At 39.9% G+C, this 20570-nt stretch overlaps 2 protein-coding genes and 1 long non-coding RNA gene across 3 annotated transcripts; 1 reads left to right on the top strand and 2 right to left on the bottom strand.

Moving 5' to 3' along the window:
* Positions 1-5726: 5726 nt before the first annotated feature.
* LOC131466145 (uncharacterized) lies at positions 5727-8106 on the bottom strand. The gene is made up of 3 exons (XR_009241390.1): positions 7931-8106; positions 7367-7813; positions 5727-5816 (listed from the first exon to the last, which is right to left on the bottom strand). It is a non-coding gene; the product is annotated as an uncharacterized LOC131466145 (long non-coding RNA).
* A 1421-nt stretch (positions 8107-9527) lies between these two features.
* On the bottom strand, positions 9528-13552 carry sgcb (sarcoglycan, beta (dystrophin-associated glycoprotein)). The gene is made up of 6 exons (XM_058639309.1): positions 13401-13552; positions 11459-11668; positions 11187-11372; positions 10884-11075; positions 10014-10145; positions 9528-9894 (listed from the first exon to the last, which is right to left on the bottom strand). Exons 1-6 carry the CDS (start codon positions 13413-13415, stop codon positions 9694-9696), a joined length of 936 nt encoding a protein of 311 aa, XP_058495292.1. The 5' UTR covers positions 13416-13552; the 3' UTR covers positions 9528-9693.
* Positions 13553-14343: 791 nt separating this feature from the next.
* On the top strand, positions 14344-19083 carry spata18 (spermatogenesis associated 18). Its single transcript, XM_058637647.1, has 12 exons — positions 14344-14699; positions 15538-15643; positions 15759-15874; positions 16024-16142; positions 16358-16453; positions 16555-16689; positions 16775-17006; positions 17110-17268; positions 17366-17541; positions 17825-17948; positions 18052-18114; positions 18368-19083. The coding sequence occupies exons 1-12, from the start codon at positions 14613-14615 to the stop codon at positions 18422-18424; spliced, it is 1470 nt and encodes a 489-aa protein (XP_058493630.1). The 5' UTR covers positions 14344-14612; the 3' UTR covers positions 18425-19083.
* Positions 19084-20570: the final 1487 nt, after the last annotated feature.

Here is a 20570-nt window from a genome sequence, read left to right as displayed (position 1 = left end):
TTTTGGAGAACTTGGAAAGTCTGTGACAGGGGAGACACTTTTATTTAAATCTGGCAATAGTGTCCCTGTTTGATGATTTGTAATCCCCAAATAATTTTTGTCAAGAGGGTCTGTAGTACGACTGTCACTCATGTCATTACTGAAAGATGAGTAAGAGCTGCTTGATGAGTAAGAATTAGTACTTTTGTTGGGTTGTGTTGGCTTTCCTTCCACTGTAATATTTGTGCTCTCATCACTTAATGATTCCAGAGGTAGTGAAGGGGGATTGATGGCCAGACGCCTCTTTATACGAGTAATGTTGCCAAGATTCACAGTGGACCTCAATGTTTCAGGATCATGACTTATTGTTTCAGATTTTTGGGATGTAAGCTTTGAAATTCCCAAATCATCTTTCTCATGGTTCTGTATCTGAGCCTCCTTCCATGGCCTCTCATTGTTATGTGTCATTTCATCCTCACTTTCACTGCTAGAAGATGAATCAGAGTCTGGGGATGAAGCTTTGATATCTAGACGTCTCTTGATGTGAGGAATATTTTCAAGATCCAGGGCAGGCCAACTCCCATTAAGATCATGACTTGAAGTTCGAGATTTTTGTAAAGGAAGATGTGTGGTGTTTACCTCACTTGGTCTCACTCTGTGATATGTTGGTTCATCCTCACTGTCACTGCTAAATGATGAATCAGACTGTACTGATGGTGCTTCAGTATCCTGACGTCTCTTTATATCCAGACGTCTCTTAATGGGTGGAATATTTACAAGATTCAAGGCAGGCCAACTCCCGTGAAGATCATGACTTGAAGTTTGAGGGTTTTGCAATGAAAGTCTTGTGGTGCTTACTTCACGCGGTATCACATTGTGATATGTTGGTTCATCCTCACTGTCACTGCTAAATGATGAATCAGACTGTACTGATGGTGCTTCAGTATCCTGACGTCTCTTTATATCCAGACGTCTCTTAATGGGTGGAATATTTACAAGATTCAAGGCAGGCCAACTCCCATGAAGATCATGACTTGAAGTTTGAGAGTTTTGCAATGGAAGTCTTGTGGTGTTTACCTCACGCGGCGGTATCACGTTGTGATATGTTGGTTCATCCTCACTGTCACTGCTAAATGATGAATCAGACTGTACTGATGGTGCTTCAATATCCTGATGTCTCTTAATATCCAGACGTCTCTTAATGGGTGGAATATTTACAAGATTCAAGGCAGGCCAACTCCCATGAAGATCATAACTTGAAGTTTGAGGGTTTTGCAATGGAAGTCTTGTGGTGTTTACCTCACTTTGTATCACCTTGTGATATGTTGGTTCATCCTCACTGTCACTGCTAAATGATGAATCAGACTGTACTGATGGTGCTTCAATATCCTGACGTCTCTTAATATCCAGACGTCTCTTAATGGGTGGAATATTTACAAGATTCAAGGCAGGCCAACTCCCATTAAGATCATGACTTGAAGTTTGAGAGTTTTGCAATGGAAGTCTTGTGGTGTTTACCTCACGCGGTGGTATCACGTTGTGATATATTGGTTCATCCTCACAGTCACTGCTAAATGATGAATCAGACTGTACTGATGGTGCTTCAGTATCCTGACGTCTCTTAATATCCAGACGTCTCTTAATGGGTGGAATATTTACAAGATTCAAGGCAGGCCAACTCCCATGAAGATCATGACTTGAAGTTTGAGGGTTTTGCAATGGAAGTCTTGTGGTGTTTACCTCACGTGGTATCACGTTGTGATATGTTGGTTCATCCTCACTGTCACTGCTAAATGATGAATCAGACTGTACTGATGGTGCTTCAATATCCTGACGTCTCTTTATATCCAGACGTCTCTTAATGGGTGGAATATTTACAAGATTCAAGGCAGGCCAACTCCCATGAAGATCATGACTTGAAGTTTGAGAGTTTTGCAATGGAAGTCTTGTGGTGTTTACCTCACGCGGCGGTATCACGTTGTGATATGTTGGTTCATCCTCACTGTCACTGCTAAATGATGAATCAGACTGTACTGATGGTGCTTCAGTATCCTGACGTCTCTTAATATCCAGACGTCTCTTAATGGGTGGAATATTTACAAGATTCAAGGCAGGCCAACTCCCATGAAGATCATGACTTGAAGTTTGAGGGTTTTGCAATGGAAGTCTTATGGTGTTTACCTCACTTTGTATCACCTTGTGATATGTTGGTTCATCCTCACTGTCACTGCTAAATGATGAATCAGACTGTACTGATGGTGCTTCAATATCCTGACGTCTCTTAATATCCAGACGTCTCTTAATGGGTGGAATATTTACAAGATTCAAGGCAGGCCAACTCCCATTAAGATCATGACTTGAAGTTTGAGAGTTTTGCAATGGAAGTCTTGTGGTGTTTACCTCACTTTGTATCACCTTGTGATATGTTGTTTCATCCTCACGGTCACTGCTAAATGATGAATCAGATTGTACTGATGGTGCTTCAGAATCCTGACGTCTCTTAATATCCATACGTCTCTTAATGGGTGGAATATTTTCAAGATTCAAGGCAGGCCAACTCCCATGAAGATCATGACTTGAAGTTTGAGAGTTTTGCAATGAAAGTCTTGTGGTGTTTACTTCACGCGGCGGTATCACCTTGTGATATGTTGGTTCATCCTCACTGTCACTGCTAAATGATGAATCAGACTGTACTGATGGTGCTTCAGTATTCTGACGTCTCTTTATATCCAGACGTCTCTTAATGGGTGGAATATTTACAAGATTCAAGGCAGGCCAACTCCCATGAAGATCATGACTTGAAGTTTGAGAGTTTTGCAATGGAAGTCTTGTGGTGTTTACCTCACTTGGTATCACCTTGTGATATGTTGGTTCATCCTCACTGTCACTGCTAAATGATGAATCAGACTGTACTGATGGTGCTTCAATATCCTGACGTCTCTTAATATCCAGACGTCTCTTAATGGGTGGAATATTTACAAGATTCAAGGCAGGCCAACTCCCATTAAGATCATGACTTGAAGTTTGAGAGTTTTGCAATGGAAGTCTTGTGGTGTTTACCTCACGCGGCGGTATCACGTTGTGATATGTTGGTTCATCCTCACTGTCACTGCTAAATGATGAATCAGACTGTACTGATGGTGCTTCAATATCCTGACGTCTCTTTATAGCCAGACGTCTCTTAATGGGTGGAATATTTACAAGATTCAAGGCAGGCCAACTCCCATTAAGATCATGACTTGAAGTTTGAGAGTTTTGTAAAGGAAGATGTGTGGTGTTTACCTCACTTGGTCTCACTCTGTGGTATGTTGTTTCATCCTCACGGTCACTGCTAAATGATGAATCAGACTGTACTGATGGTGCTTCAGTATCCTGACGTCTCTTAATATCCAGACGTCTCTTAATGGGTGGAATATTTACAAGATTCAAGGCAGGCCAACTCCCATGAAGATCATGACTTGAAGTTTGAGGGTTTTGCAATGGAAGTCTTGTCGTGTTTACCTCACGCGGTATCACTTTGTGATATGTTGGTTCATCCTCACTGTCACTGCTAAATGATGAATCAGACTGTACTGATGGTGCTTCAGTATCCTGACGTCTCTTAATATCCAGACGTCTCTTAATGTGAGGAATTTGTTTAAGCTTGAGGGTAGGACTACTTGTGTGAAGATCATGATTTTCAATGCCCACTGCCCTTGGTCTCTCTGTATAATCCACTCTTTCATATTCATTCTCACTGCGAGAAGGTAAATCAGGAGCGGGTGATGATGCTCTGATATCTAAACGCCTCTTGATATGGGGAATCTGTTGAAGATCTACAGTAGGCCAACTTCCACTACCATCAGGACTTGAAATTTGAGATTCTTGCAATGGAAGCGTCTCCCTCGATCTATCATTGTGATTAATTGTTTCATATATCCTTTCACTACCACAAAATAAATCATAGTCTGGTGATTTTGCTTTGACATCTATATCTTCTTCCTCCTCCTGGACTGAATTCACAGTGTATTGTGTTGGCTCGTCCTCACTGACATATGAGCTGGAGCTTGATATATCACTGTTCTGCTTATCTGAAGTACTAAATTCAAATGGATCTCCATTCTCTGGCCACAGATCGGAGTCTGTTGGGTTAGTATCATTTTTAACTGGGGACCAATCTGTAAAGGGTTTAGTGGAAAACCCAGGATCGTCACTTCTGTCCTCTCTGGAAATTTCTGCCACCTGTACTTGTCTAGATGTTAAGTACTCACTGTTCTGCTGTACAGAGTCCTCTGCTACCAGTGGGGACTTAGGTGTTGTGTAGTCTCTTTGGGTTATTTGGTCCTCTGTTGTTAATCTTTCAGATCGTGAAGAGTCTGAGCTTGAAGACAATCTCCTTCTCTCCTCCACCTCAATGGCTTTTGGGATTTGTTTTAACTTCCTTTTGTTTCTACGTCTTGTTTTTGTGTCTCCTGAAAGCTCCCCTTCATGTCTCTGGTCATCCTCTTCATTTGAGCTGTTTTCACTTCCTGAATGTCCAGTTATAAACTTGTTCTCATCATTATTGACACTTTCCTGATTGCTACTAGCTACGGTATCATAATACTCTACATTATGTTCCTCATTGACAGTGACAGTGCTAAATGTGACTCTCCTCTCCCTATGAGTTACTACTTCATCTGGTTCTTCACCATCGTCGAAGGCGGCATTCTCATAGTGACTTTGTTCTGCATCTGAAGCAGAGTTGGTTGCAGGGGGGTTTTTCTTTTTAGTGACCTTTGTACAAAGCACATCAATGTATGGTCTTGTCAAGACCCCGATGATAAAGGCTACCAGAAATGTGATAAAAACAGACAGACACACTGCAAGAGTCAAGTTACACGGTGTAGCTCTCTGATTCCGCTCTTGACCTGTCCTATCTGGCATGCCTTGGGGGATTATTTGTCGTCTAATTCTGGGTAAACTTGTAGCTATTCTTCCTGCATGTCCTATTCTGCTGATTTGGAGGTTAAAAACTGAAACAACATTGTGTTCTTCAGATATACACACATATAGTCCTGTGTCTTTCTCTGTGACATCATTGATGAACAGGCCAGCCTGAGTTTCTCTCACAGATGCTTGGCCACTGGGCCTCCACCACAGTGAGTCTGTAGAGAAATCAACAATGAAATGTAGTTAGACATTTATCTGCACTGTTATGTACTTTGTGTAGTATACTATTCAACACAGTTGACTGGGTTACCTTGTGCAGAGCATGACAGAAGTATCTCAGAGCCACTATGAACCGTCACATCTTGATGAAGCTCTGGCCTGTGTTCAGTACCAAAACAGTTTAGGTCATCCTCCTCCAACTGCAGCAGGTCTTTGCCTGAGTGGATCGAGGGTGAAGCACACACCATGCTCCAAGCTTGCAGACCTTTGCTGTTGTCAAAAGCCATCCGCCTTCTTAGATTGCGCATGCTGCAGTCACACTGCCACCTGTTCCCACCCAGCCTAACATCTGCCTCGATGTTCCGCAGGGAGAGGTACATCAAAGGATGGAGGCTGGTCAACATGTTGAAACTCAGGTCAAGGACCTCAAGTGGGGACACAACATGGACATGCAGCAGACATTAGAGCTAAAGTTATTAAACAACAAACTTAAGCTACATAATCTTCAGAAAAAGGAGTACAAAAAATACATCTTACTTTGAGCTGGGATAAATTCTCAAACATCTGTGGATGGACACTCGTAATGAGGTTATGCTGTAGGTGCAGCTCTTTTAGCTGTTGAAGTCGGCTAAGGGCTCTTGGTTCAAGAGCTGAGATCCTGTTGTAGGAGAGCTGCAGAATCCATAAGGATGGACTACCTTCCAGCCCTGGATGACAGAAGATTTTATATATTAAGTCACTTTGTATGTATTACTGCAAAGTTTGTTATCTACAGTTTGTAATTACAGTATGCATTTAATCTCAAGTGTAACAGATATGATGAATTTCTCACAAGGAATTGATGGTTCCCCCCTTTGAATTTATCATGAAGCTATTTTTTTATGTATTTCATTTAATTGTTTAGTGGCAGGGTTAGGGTTAGGGTAACCAATGCTGACATTAAATCATGTACACTGTAAGAACTTGATAGTGTGTAAAATACCAGTGAACACTCGTTCTAGAATGTGACTCCGGGCTTCTGGCTTATTTTACTGTGAACACTATATGACTAACTGTTGGCTAAGCATTTTTCTGTGGCACTCATTTTGCCCTACTGTCTTTTTCTTTTCACTTGCCTGACACAATCTCCCCAAGTGTTCTGGGCTGGAGTGTGCTTCATTAGGGAGGTACTGAGGGTTCTGTGAGCTGAATACCAAACAGGAAAGAAGTCTGCCTGTCAACACAGCTCTTGCTAAGTGTATGGGCCTGTCCCCTTATGCCTTTAAAAGAACTAAAACAAACTCACTTATTTGACACACTCAAATTCTAAGAAATAACCTTATGCAGGACAACCCCTAAATACTGTGTTGAATATTTACCTCTTTATCTGAGCCACTGGAATGTCAATAAAAACTGGGATTGCCTGAAAACTGTTCCATGTCGTTAACTTGGGAGGTAATCTAAAGATAAGGACCATCAACAAGTGGGTGTTTTTTTTACAATGCAGGAATAAAATGAAGGATCAGTTAGAAGAATGATTTAATGATCTGTAATGATCTAAAATCAGACCTCACAATGCACATTGTTGTTTTTAGCGAGAATTTAATGAAGAGAGTAAGTTTGTGAGGTATGTCCATACCTCAAGTGTAACATATGTGGTCATTACTCAGTGACATTCCACAGAGCAATTAAAGTTGTTGTACATTATGTGTATTGCCCAACTTGACACTAAATATTTACTGTAAATATTTAGCCTTTGAACAGATTGGTTGTGGACTACAAGCCATAGAAGGATATAGTATTGTGCAATATCGTAAACATGTTCTTATGATCGTATTATCATTTCCTATACATGCCTTAAGATTATTCATTTCCATGCATTACTTCAAATATGTGGGATTATTTCATTTTGCACATTACATGTGTTTTATACAGTACATGTGTGTTGTCAGTGTAATAAGCAGGCTACTGTGCAGATTTGAGGTATGATTGAGAAATGTTTGTCCAACGCTAAATATTTTAAATGTCTTCTTGCTTTTTTCACCCAAGTAAATGCTATACACTTCATCATCAAATAAGATTATTATTGAGTATAGTAGATGCATGACATCTGAAAATAACTGATATGCGAGTGTATAAAAGTAATGTCGATGACAGCAGTGGCACCTAATGTTTCAAAAGGTTTAGTTAATGTCTATTTTATACTCTGCTCACTGGGAACAAAGTCTGTTGCACTGTGACTGTGGTTTAAATGGGTGTATGACGCTATTACACTCACCCTCCGGGAGTTGCACCAGCTGATTCCTCTCAACAGATAGCAGCTGCAGGGTGGGGGCCCAAGATACACATCTGCGTCTATGCCAAAGTCTCAAGTGATTTGGATGTCTGTCTCTGTCAGACTGCTTTCCCAGATTCGTGTCTATGCAAAGAGACAAGTGTGTGATAGTGTTGTTTCCCAGCCATACATTCCTGAGGTTACGATGTGGCCGGTGGAGTGTTACAGAATACAGGCGATTGTGAGAAAAGTCCAGCTCAGTGACAGAGTCTTGGATATACTGAGGCACTGAGGAGAGGCCGGAGGACGAACAGTTCAACAGAGGAGCTTTCTGACAGGTGCAGGACTCTGGACACACAGATGGGGAAGAGGAGCAATGGAGTCCAGCGCAGGCAAGGAGCAGCACAACGACCACAACAGGCCACTGTGGCACTGCCATCATGACCTGTCCTATAGCACACACAGATCATCAGTTAGTTGAGCATCGAGTGCAAACAATGTTTTTACCAATCCTCCCGTAAGTCTGTAAATATAGTGTGTACAACAATTCAGTTAAAAGAAACCCACCTGTGTGTCCACTCTTGGCTGAGCTGACAGGGAAACGTGTGACTCTTCTTTAAAGACCAGAATACTCTCGTTGTGACTTGAAGGAGAGTCAATAGCAGTTTCTGATCAAAGTCTGAAGTATGATTTGCTGCTTCGTGTACCTGCCCTAAGACGATCCTTCAGTGATTCATTTACATGTTTAGTTAATGTCTTACTGTCTTTGTTTTTTCCCCTCGCTGTATGATAGGTAACTAATCCTGACAGTTTATGATGAAGAGGGCCAAACCCTTGCTACACACTCGATTAGATAACAAAAGTGTAAAGACTGTTTATTACGTTTACGGTTTCAACATAAGATTCAACACGCTGATTGAAACCAACAACATGATTCACATACCAACACGTTTCTTTATTGAAACAAACATAGCAAATAAATGTTGTTTTCAAGTCGCTTTTTTTTTTCCATTAAAACAATCAAAGATTTTACAGCAGGACTGAAATCCTCTGAGAACAAGTACTTCATGACATCAATAACAAATGTTCTCCAATTCAATACTGCTATAAAACAGACAAGATAATTCAAAGCAAAATAAAATCTTTTCAAGAAATCTTTTATCGTATAATATGGCACACAATATTAAAGCACTCGCTATACACTTCAAACAAGTCACTCATATTCATGAACATTTCAAATGAAATGCATTAATCTGTCATTTAACTTAGTGCAAACACTCCAAATCTGTTTTTCATTGTTGTTTTTTTTTAATGTAAAAAGCCTCGGCAATAAAATGAGAACATCATACATATATACTGACTCATGAATCACCCCTTGTAAGTCCATAGGCAAGTGCATGATAGACATGTTGAGATACAGTATGCAGAAAGAGGCCTGTTCTCTTATAGCATTCCTGGATGGCTTAAAATGTTTGGGACACAGTTCATCCATTATTCTGTGCATTGCATTTTCAAACAATATACTGGACTCATAATAAAGGTAAATATCAGACACAGCTGCCAGGAGATCACATACAACCGTTCGACGAGAGTTATACCCTCAGTTAGTAGTTTATTACCCACACTGAGCAAAAATAAATGCAGTTTAATACAGCAGTCAAAGAATGACAGTTATAATGCCCAGTTTTAGGGAACTGTCAGTAATTTGTACGGGACTGAGATGTTAAAGTTACTTCAGAGTTGAATTACATTCGGTTGTATGGACAACTGTTTGTTTTCGGGGTCATCTCCTTTATATGAACAAGGATAGACTCGGACTACTACTGTATGAAGGCAGTACACTTCAGCAGCACCACAAATAACTTTCTCCAGAATTACAAACAATAACAATTAACATCTCACCACAGAACTGTTGTATTAGACTGCATTAGTTTTAGCCGTCTATTAAACTGCCAACCTAGTGTATGTGCTTGTAATACTGGATGTTAAGGCAAAAAGTAAATAGCATCTATGGCTACAGCCTAATATATACCTTGCAAACACGAGGCAGTGCAAACCAAAGAATAATGCTTTTTATAATAGTTTTGAGCACATACTTAGGAAAATAAAGCTTAAATAAAAGTGGTACATTTTCAAAACAATACAAATACTGGATGTCTATCTTTGGCCAAGTGGTAATTATCTGTAATAAATTTCTAGCTTTGCATCAAAATACATAATTGAGAATTTGATCAGGAGAATCACAGAGGTATTGTTATTGGATATCCAATAGAATGTCTTTTTATGCAAATTTGTGATCTTCAGTCATGTAATAATTCCAGTCCACGTCCCTAGTAAGATTTTCTACATGGGTTATCTGATGTCTGGCAGCCCATGTTGGAGTACTTCACCTGCACACGGAACAGAGTCCCATCTGCACACATGCAGAGCTTGTACCTCTGCAGACCCTCATCGAAATACACATCTCCTGCAGAGTTAGGGATACGTGTGGCATTGAACATGACTGAGCCATTGAGGACGATGCTGTTTTCCTGCAAACAGAAAAAACCCATAATGTCCACGTGGTCTCATCTCCCTCTGTTTCACACTAATGTAATGTGTAATTGTATAATTACTGATCAAATCACATTCCACACATCTCCATACTTACAGCTCTGAGCTCGATGCCTCCTCCCACTTTGAACTCGACAGTCCTGCCCATGATGTTGACCCCCTCGTTCCCTCGAATAATAGCCTTGTTGTCCCCTTTGATGTTCAGGTCAGATGATGCACTGCTGGTGATCTAAAATCAGACAAACAGAGACATATTTCAAATACAGATACTGATAGATGGGTGCATGTTTTGAAGTTTTATTAAAGTGGAAACATATTTCATAATCGTCAAACATTTATTTTGGACTCCTATAAATGTGCTGCTGTTGACAAATAAAACTTTGAGTCTCCCAGGTGGTGAACCGCAAACATTATGCCTCTGTTAACGCTCTAATTTTAAGCTTGACAAGCTTTGGCTAGGACCATATTTTTTTTTTTCTCTTCTTTAAATTATTTCTGGCAGGCTGGACACTGAGAGGTGTGATACTGCCCTCCACAGTTCAAAGTTCTAAATCACAGTCCTGGGCTCATTCGAAACTTAATTTAAGCTCCCATAAACAAATGGAGGAAAAACATTATATTATATATACAGAATAATGAGCCCTTTGCACAGCAGCAGCCATTTTAACAGGAAAAACCCAGGTGTTACTAATCACATTCATGATGGTTCTGTTCAATCCCTGAAACTGAGGAGGCTAAATAGAACTCTATTATCATCAGTGTCATTGTCACTTCCCTATTGTAACCTGTTGAAATGGCTGCTGTGCAAAGGACCTATAAAAACATGAATGTTACATGCATGGAACTTTGACTTTAACATTATGAGTTAATGGGCACCCGCATTATTTTGTGCACATGCTGTAAAATACTGACTTAATAACTGAATGATTTTTTTGTTAAGGTTGGCAGTTATTAGCAAAGTACACACCCTTTCTGTGGAAGCCTTTTTAACACTGAGGACTTTGACTCCTTTGGGTAAATGGAACTCATGATTGTCAAAGTCCGTGCTGAAGAACGTGTTCTGGGTGCGTGGGTCTGTGAAGGATATGCCAACATCGCTGACGATCGATGTCTTGTCCTTTTCTACACTCAGTTTAGTTGTACCTTGCTGGAACACAACCTGGAACGATAGAAATGAAGTAGTTACTTAAAGTTTCTTCTTAAAGCCATTTGATATATTCTACATGTAGAAAATAACCCAGCTTTTACTTAAGAAAACACAGTTTCTCACCGGGTTATTGTTCCCTACAATGACCAGGTCCTGGTCCTTCCGACCTCCTATTGTGCTTTTGTGCAGCGGGTGAACGATGCCCATGTCCGCCTTCTGTTTGAAGCGCAGCAGGCCGCTCTCATGAAACTCCATACTGTCACAGCCATTCGGACCAATACGGATGACTGTCCATATTACGAGTGTGATCTACGAAAGACCATGATTCACAATTAATGCGGCAAAGTCTAACAAAGAGGATCCACTGACAGCACATTTGGGCTTGTAGTACTCACAATGAGATTGATTAAGGCGAGGAGGAAGAGGAGGACAATGATGCAAACGGCCATGTTTCCCTTGCGTCCTCTCAGCCCTGTTTTGTGAAGACGCTCTTCCTCTATGGGTACATAGCCAGCTTTAAAGTTACTGTTGTGTTCCTTGTTGATGTTGCGTCTTTCTATCGCCTTCTCTCGCATTGACTTCTTCACCGGCCCATTGGAACTCTCCTGGAAGGTAAAAACAATTCATTAACATTACAGCAAGACTCTATGTAACTGGACTCACTGAAGCCGCACGTCATGATCAAAGCAGATTTTTCACGACTTCCAAGTCTTTTTTACTGACCCTCACTGGAACGTGCTGAGCTTCATTCTGTCAGTTTGAGTCACTGACTTTGATTAAGGTACACACCTTTAACTGTGTTTCTATCGGCTCTCCCAAATCACACATAGTGAAAGGACAGAGGTTCTGGGTGCTGAGTAGGAATACAAGGACCACCATTTTCCCTATTACAAGTCTGTGAGTCACCCATCAAAATGATTTTCATTTAAATTTGTGACAGTACACATCCAAAATAACATTTCCTTACAAATACTTTTAATAGCCCCATCGGCCTATGTCAAAGCAGGTGACTGAAGGAAAACAGAACTTCCCAAAACTTTTGTGTTCAGTGTTTTGAGACCCTTAAAAATTCTGAAGACTTCCAAGGCCCACAGCCAATAGAAAGAATATAAAGCACACTGATGTAAACAGATTACAGCGACATTAAAACCTTTGTTAATAATAATAAATAATCACAATCCCAACACTGATCAGTCCAGTTTGGCCAAAACTAAGAAGCTCTATGTTTTGTTAACAAATAAATAATTATGTAAATGTGAATAACAAAATAAGACGTCACATTTGTCCCCCAGAACAAGGAATATACACTCACTTGCCACTTTATTAGGTACACCTGTTGTACTACGTGGTAACACAAATATCTATTCAGCTAATCACATGACATCTACTAAATGCATGTAGACATGGTCCCAATGACCTGCTCAATACAATGACCTGATTTAAGTGACTATGATCATGGTATGGTTGCTGGTATTAGGTGGGCTAGATTGGATATTTTAGAATTTAGAATTCTGGCAATACCTGATAAAAACCACACTTCAAAAACCATAGACTCTTATAGTTCACTCTTAAATACATACTACAGTCTCCTCTACAGAATATAACAAAAAAGCCATAATACAGAAACTTCAGGTTGATTTTGATGATTCTCTGCAGATGTTGCTGAAGAAACCTCTATGCGACAGAGCAGGTGACTCAGGAATTAGCGCTTTTTCCAGCTGTGGTGTGAAATCTGATAAATAATAATAATTAACTGAATGCTGTTATGCTGCTGTTGCTGTAAATCAGTCATACATTGGTATAATTATCTTTTATAAATCACATGTGTATGTTTTTCTTCTTGTATTATTATCGACATTATAATCTTTTGGGCGTTTATTCTTCTAATGAAGTGAAGTGAAGTGAAGTGAAGTGCACTGACTCTGTGAGTGTCTCCTGTGCTCTGCACTGGAATGCACCTCAGTTAAATGCCCCGCGACTCTCTGTCCCTGGTCGTGACTAAAAATAAACTGGACTCCTTTTGGCAGTAAAATGAAAATACACACACATGTCTCCTTTCCAAGTGACTTATACGCTCTCCGTGTTCGAAAAATGACGTGTTAGCCAAACTGTCGGCGTGAAGGGGATAAATTAATGGCATATTATTCCACAATGCAGTCCATAATAACGGAGGAGGAGGCCAGTATTTCTTACACTGGTTAACATTTAAGCGACACAAAAGCCCACCACATACTCGTTACGTTACTGTGGAGCGTGTAGTGTGAGTCCATTATCAAACACGTTATTCAAAACTTGAGCAAAACGCAAGAATAACAACAAATTATGAAAATAACGGACCTGCTCAGACGCCATGTTGATCCCCTCTCTCCTGCTCGAGGACCAGGCAGGGACCGTACCACTTCTCACAAGTCGAGGGTAAAATAAAACGGGCTGTGTTGTGAGTTACTTGTGACTAGGCAATAACTAACCATTTAAAAACAACGTTATGTCGAGACAAACTACAACAAATGTGTTGATTGTTTATGTTAACTGCGCGTGTTACAAGGAGACATTTCCATCACAATAAAAAGTGGTAGATTTCAAGTGCAAACAGCCAATGATGGAAGACTCCTAAAATAGAAAAAAGACAAGCCCATTCATATTTTCCTACTGGAAAACCGAGCAAAAAAAGAGGAGCCACTTCTACAAAAGCAATACTTGATACTTATAATATTTTTATTATAATAATGTAATGTAATCTAATTTAATCTAATCTAATCCAAGAATTGTTTTATGAAACTTTTACAGGACAATTACAGGATGTTAAAGGACTTCAATACATAACTAAACGGTAATTAATTAGCAACAACACGTGCCAATGACTAAAAGATTCATACAAATCTAAATGACAATAATAACAACAACGTAACAACGTGATCCAGTGGAGAGCAATGAACACAGTGATGTTTTAGTATTTGAAAATAGTCTGAACTAACTCATAACTAATGTGCTGCTTAATTGCAATTAATATCTATTATTAAATATAACAATACTACTACTACTTATAACAATAATGATATTTAATCATTCATTGTGCCCAAATGTTGTTATAGTCTGACAAAACTCCCTCCAATTGTTCTTCAGTTTAGTTTAGTGTGTGTATTTTATCCGTGTATTATAATCGGAGTGACATCACTTGTGTGTCACTGAGCCTCTGGTTTACTCCGCGGTTGTTTGGTGTCGTTTAACAGTGTGACATTACACGAGTGGACACGAGAGTTCAACCTGCCGACAACAGAACACCACGACTCACGTTTATCACTGATCACTGACTTCTTCTAAAAGAACACATGTGAGCAGGTTGGATGGTTGTCAGCTCGTCTTTTCGCTTGGTTACCAACAACTGAAGCGGTGCTTGTCATTCGTGTCCTAGGTGGAAAGACAGACAGACAGAGAGACAGACAGACAGGACAGGACAGGAGAGGACAGGAGAGGGCAGAGGACATCGCTGCTTTCTCAGATTAAAAGGCCATTGTCCTTTTGTTCGAGTGTTGGTTATCGTGGACGAACATGGCCGACAGTTTAAGAAGACTTGCCAACACGTCTTCCTTCAGGATTTTACAGGACAAGCTCGAGAGCTGGAACCAGGATTACCATGTAAGCCCATCAATAAGTCATGGTCGACCTAAATCTGACCAAACTACTTCATTAGCTGTCTGTTTCTGGGTGCTTGTATTTATAGTTAGAGGCCAAACCTTACATTAACTTACTTTGTCAATATGTTTTTTGGATAAATTTGTTTAAAAAATATTGGGTTAAAAGTCTTCATATAGCAGCGCACACTTCCACTAAATCTAAACTGCTTTGTTTACTGATGTCACCTGGTTATTGGTTTATTATAAACGGATATTAATCGGGTATTAGTTTAAAGTCAGTGTTTTGAAAATGCATACGATTATTTAAAACTTTACTGCAAAGGAATGCACTTGTTTGCATTAGCTTACATTGATTTTCCAGTGGCAGAGTTTGGTTGCTATGGACGCCAGTCGCCATGGCTACGATAGGACGATTCCAAAGATCTTTTACTTCCCTATAAAGATAGTTCAAGTCCTATTGCTTCCGGTCAAAATCGAACGAGTAACGAGGACCGGAAGTGACTGCTCTAAAACCACAACATCTTAAACGTAGTTCCTTTTTTTCCACAGCAGCCATTTAAAACCCGCACATTTAAGCTTATAAACTATTATTTACTCACACAACACTCAGTTTATAGAGGTCAATATTTAGTTTTATCACAATCTCCTGCAACAAAACACTGGACTCCCGTTGGTGTACATCTGATACGCTATAGTTGTAAACAAGCAATCTGTGTTCTTTAACAGCCAAATCTGAACATTTTGATAAATGACAACCCTATGTGATACAGCCTGCAACTTTACATTTTCAAATTATTATTATGTAATATATTATACTACTATTACATGTATCCACCCAGATCATTTCCTGTGACCAAAATCTGAATAAATGTTGCGAGATGATTGAATTGACCGCCAAGATCCAGGGCCAACTGTTTGCTATCCTCAACCTCACAGCTGCAGAGGGTAAGCTTAACATTTGCTGTGTAAATCTTTGTCTTCTTTTAAAAAAACAACAAAAAAAACCACAACAAATGTTTTAAGACCCACTTTTGTTGACACATTGTTCATTTTGAATCAGGTGGGCAGTACGCTGGAGTGGACACTCTCAAAACACGTCTGCTGCCGTGGCTCGGAACCTGTTTCTCAATAACAAGACCCACATTCGCTGACGACACGAGTCTACAGCTCATCCAGGTGACATTATCACAGAATGTCTCATCATCACTATAAATTAAAATAGTAATTATGTCGTGTAACACAACTTCTTGCAAATAACAATATGTGTCCATTGGAATAACCCTCTATCATAACATCTTGGTGCTTTTGTATGTATTTACTCTCAGGACTCAGTGGAAAAGGACAGGAGGATGAGGGAGCTGTCTGTCTCTCATGACAATGAAATACACAAGATAGAGACTCAGCTGTGCTCCTCTCGCCTGCACCTTGACTCTGTGAGAGCAGAGTAAGTCAAAATTAAATTTATACAGTACATAACATCAATATGCTGTATATAGACAAATATTGACAGGCAGGTCATGTAATGTAAACTACCTGAAGTTCTGCTAATGAGCCACAGAATTTAATTGAAGTTTTTCTTGTCCTGAGGTCCATGAGCATGTAGACTAATGTAATTTTCCTTTGCACATTTTTTTACATACTGTCTATTTGGATGAACAGCTTGGTTGATACTCAGAAGGAACTGGAGGACACAAAGAGCAAATCAGCAACCACTCTGCTGGCCACCGAAGATGAAATATTACAACTCAAATCAGAGTGCGTGACTCAGACACATATTGGAGCAATATGCACTCCATTTGCAATAAGAGTAATATAATATATGTACTTCTGATGAATGTTTGACACGTGTGTTTCAGTTTGCGATCTGCACGCGAGCAGGTGGAGCTTTATAAAAGGAAGCTGGACGCTGGTGAAGAATATGAGCATCAGATCTGCTTGCTGAGAGATGAGGTGTCATTCCTGAGCTCAGAGAAGTCCATGCTGAAGGAGAGGTACTCACATAGACCCAGTACAAATTACACAAATATGGTGTATTTAAATACTGACACGACTATTTATTTCCCCCCTCACTTTCAGGCTGGCGAGGAGTCGTTCTCCAAGCCCTTTGCCCAGACTCAGTCGCTCTTCGAGCCCCACGAAGAATGAGTCACCCACCAGAGCACAGCTCACTAACTCCTCCCGCCATGCACGCCTCGTGTCTCGCTTCAGTGACATGTACGCTGTGGAGCGTCTGGAGGCCCAGAGCACACTTCGACGCTATATTGCTGATTTAGAATTGGTCCAGAAAATCATCTTCATTGCTGTTGTGGTACGATTTCAATCATTTTATGACCTAAAAAAATAGGAGAAACTGAAAAAAACTGAGGGTTTGTGTTTGATTAAGGTTGTGTGTGTGTGTGTTAATCACCTAGGAATCCTTTATGGCTGCAAAAATAGCCTACCGCCAGTTTAAGCTACGCGTCAGAAAGACCCTGTCCCCATCCCATTTTGGACCAGAAAGTCTAGAGGACACGGCTGTGGACTACATAGTCAGAAATTTGGACCTATATGATGTACAGGACAGTGTCAATGTAAGGTTTCCTCTGCTCTGTCCTCTGCAAGAGTTATGAGCAAACGCATGAACTTTGACACTGGGAGTGGATGTGACTGAGTATTTCCTCTCCTCAGGCTGTGATCAATGCCATGAACGTGAACCCTCGGATCTCCTTCCCACCCGAAGTGGATTTTGTCCTCATCAGTGCCTTGATCAGAGAGACATGCAGGGTGGCCTTTGCCATGCAGACCCTCGAGCCCCTACTTGACTTGGCCTTTGCCAGTGATGGAGAACTTTACAATGACAACAAGTCAGTTCACTTTACATTACTGTGTCTATCAGGGAAATCAGAACAGTCCAGGAACATGTGTTATTTATGGATATTTTAAAGAGAGACATGTGGTAGTCATCTGGTCAGGTTGGATGCACTTTAATTCTATATTCTATATTACATTACCAGTTGTGTTTTGTGTCATTTGATATCTCTACCAGTAGATGTCCCTCTCGCCGCACACACAGCACTTAAGCAGAAACACACTCCTCGCTCAGCTCCCCCTCACTGCTCTGTTTTCCCTTCTTTCACTCTCTGACAGGTATCGTCGTAGCTATGACTCAGAGTTCACTGCTCCTCTGGTCATGTACCATGTGTGGCCGGCCTTGATGGAAGGAACCAACGTGATAGTGAAGGGCGAGGCTGTGACCAGAAGGGGAGCTGTGGTACTGACTTTACATTACTATCACTAAGTGTTGCTCTAGAGAATAATGGAAGAGCCTGGCAGTACATGTAGAGAATCATGTGTTTATGTGCCTGTTTTTGCAGTGGAGTAGAAGCCGGAGTGCCAGCCCTGCACGCTCTCGCTCTCTCAGCCCAACTCGCAGTCTTGTAAGTCGCCACAATATTTGACAGTCCACCCAACCACACTAAGCACAAATACACAAAAGCATGGTCACAAAAGCATAACTGCCTAGATACTCAAATTAAGATTTAATAACAATTCCATTTTATAACATGCATGCACACCAATGGACCTAAGGGTGCGTAACTCAAAATCTCTGCATGATTCGGTTTTATTTAAGCTTTTAAAGTTACTTTCACAATTAAACATAGTATAACCAGCATCATTATCTGTTTTTAGGCATATAACAGCAAAAGAAGCCTGTCTCCTGAGCGACTCACAGCCAGACACCTGTGATCTCTGGCCTCTCCTTCATCCGGACAGAAATCTACACCTCTACTTATCGTCCATAATTTAGGTTTTTATCTGTGATTTTCCGCCCATGTCTGATAACGCAGATACTGTACTAAACAAAGGCTGTGTTTACATTTTACATTGACACATGGCAGTTTTTAATGGGACACTGACTGACCATAACAAGAGGTCATTACATTGTGAATGAAGCAGAAGAGCCTGGCAGCTAACTGAAAAAGTGTCTTTGTGTTTTAAGTGTTACCATTTAAAAAAGAAAGAAAATAGTGTTTTAGTGATTTTCTTTTAGAGAAAAACTAGCAACTGTGTTCAAAATGTAGCCTTTTCCTTTTATTCTTTTAAAAAAGCCTACATCTGTAAGTAGCAGGATGAGTTAGGTATGCTACAGGTGCTAAACCTTGTGCTAATGATCAGTGCTAACTTATATACCTCTAGTATTTTTGTGATAATGGTCATTGCTAGTCAGTTCTCATGGTTACTGTCTTTTTAATCTTTTTATTGTATTTTCTGGTGCTCTTGTTATCAGACTCAAGACAGAAGGGACCCACAGAACACACTCAGAGGCAGGAATTAAAAGTTCATGCATTAGTCAGCACAGAGGAAACTCGTCACACGGTCAAAGGTATTAAAGCAGGCAAAAGGAATTGTCAAAAAAAACAAAACACCCCAAAAAACCCCAGCAGAGTTCACAACAAAGTCACAAGAAATACAGACAACACTAGACCTCTCACATTGTGATAAAGAAGAGCTAAGACCTGAGGGAGGGGAGACAGAGCTTAAATACACTGGGAAGACAACGAGACACAGGTGCAGCTCATTAGGACCAGGCAGCTAATCACAAGAGCGGGAAACCTGACAGGAAGTGAGATCTGAAACAATACAAGATAAATATCAACACTAACATTAAAGAAAACACCAAATAAATATGAATGGCACACACACACTGAGATGTGTTGCTGATATAACACACTGTTTATAATATGAATAACATGAAATAGTTTAGCTTTTCATTTTTTTTAATTGTTTTATTCTCCCCAAATGTATAGAATCATATGACCAATATTTTTTTTAAGTGCAGCATTGTCTGGATGCATTCAATATTATATTGGAATTTATTTTCCCATATTAAATTACCATATTCTGATACTTAAGTCCTTAATTGGCCTATTCATGGCAAATTTACTTTTAACAGATACAGTAGAAATAATTACACTTCATTTATCTGTGCTGTGATGGACATTCTTTGACTGTACCTTTTGTGTTTGCTTTTGTTAAAAATACAAAACATTTATTTCCCCCTGCCATGCATTGTTTGCCTATGTTTTTTTATTAGTCAGCAACACTACTGTCTCTGTTATAACAGGGATACATTTAGATCAAACCCTTCAACATGAATGCTGCCTTCATCAAAGGCTTTTACTGTAGTTATTTCCCCACAATGGACTCAATGAATATCCCAATTTACATTTCCTGCAATCATAGTTACACCACTATTCCAACAGTAGATGGCGCTGGTACTCCACCATGACAGAACACCCAAGTGGCAAAATCCCTGCAATGGGTTGCAATAGTACCTTTTAAAAATGAGTTTTTGATAAATTAATAATCACATAGTATTTTTTTTTTTTTTTAATTAATCTACACTACAACTACACACCAGGCAGCCCTACTATACATGCACACCATTATTTTCTCCCACATCTCCTATTGTGTGACAGTTAAATTCATGCAAAAATATTGAAGACTTGAGTTTTGAAAGCTTCATTGATCTCTGTTTTGTCATTTTCAAATGTGTCAGTAATTTAGCACCAGAGCCACTCTGTGGTTTGAGGATGGCAGCAACACTCAGCGGCAGCTCTGTCATTAACAACTGTAAAATATCAACACCGCAGAAACACGTTTGGGCAATCAGCTTTGTCCATCAAAGAAAATCACATGTGGAATTCAATACCTCATGAAATAAAACTGATAAATATTTCAAAACTTTCACTGTAAAGGTCAAGAACTGTCTCAAAACAAAACAAGATTGTACCCATTTTTTTAATATAGTCTCAATAAAGTGTGTGTGCATTTTTACATTGTATTAGGTAGATGAGAAAGGTCTTATATATTGGTGTTTATACTGTCTTAT

Source organism: Solea solea, chromosome 9 (genome assembly GCF_958295425.1).
Source record: "Solea solea chromosome 9, fSolSol10.1, whole genome shotgun sequence".
Taxonomy (NCBI): Eukaryota; Metazoa; Chordata; class Actinopteri; order Pleuronectiformes; family Soleidae; genus Solea; species Solea solea.
Note: the sequence above shows the minus strand (reverse complement) of the source record. Positions and strands in the feature narration are given on the sequence as shown.

Coding starts and splice junctions, on each gene's coding strand:
- sgcb (XM_058639309.1), bottom strand. Junction 10,146..10,883: donor AAAAGGCTTCCACAGAAAGG/GTGTGTACTTTG, acceptor GTCTGATTTTAG/ATCACCAGCAGTGCATCATC. Junction 9,895..10,013: donor GAGGCATCGAGCTCAGAGCT/GTAAGTATGGAG, acceptor TTCTGTTTGCAG/GAAAACAGCATCGTCCTCAA.
- spata18 (XM_058637647.1), top strand. CDS start 14,613: ATGGCCGACAGTTTAAGAAGACTTGCCAACACGTCTTCCTTCAGGATT. Junction 14,700..15,537: donor GCTGGAACCAGGATTACCAT/GTAAGCCCATCA, acceptor GTATCCACCCAG/ATCATTTCCTGTGACCAAAA. Junction 18,115..18,367: donor TCAGCCCAACTCGCAGTCTT/GTAAGTCGCCAC, acceptor ATCTGTTTTTAG/GCATATAACAGCAAAAGAAG.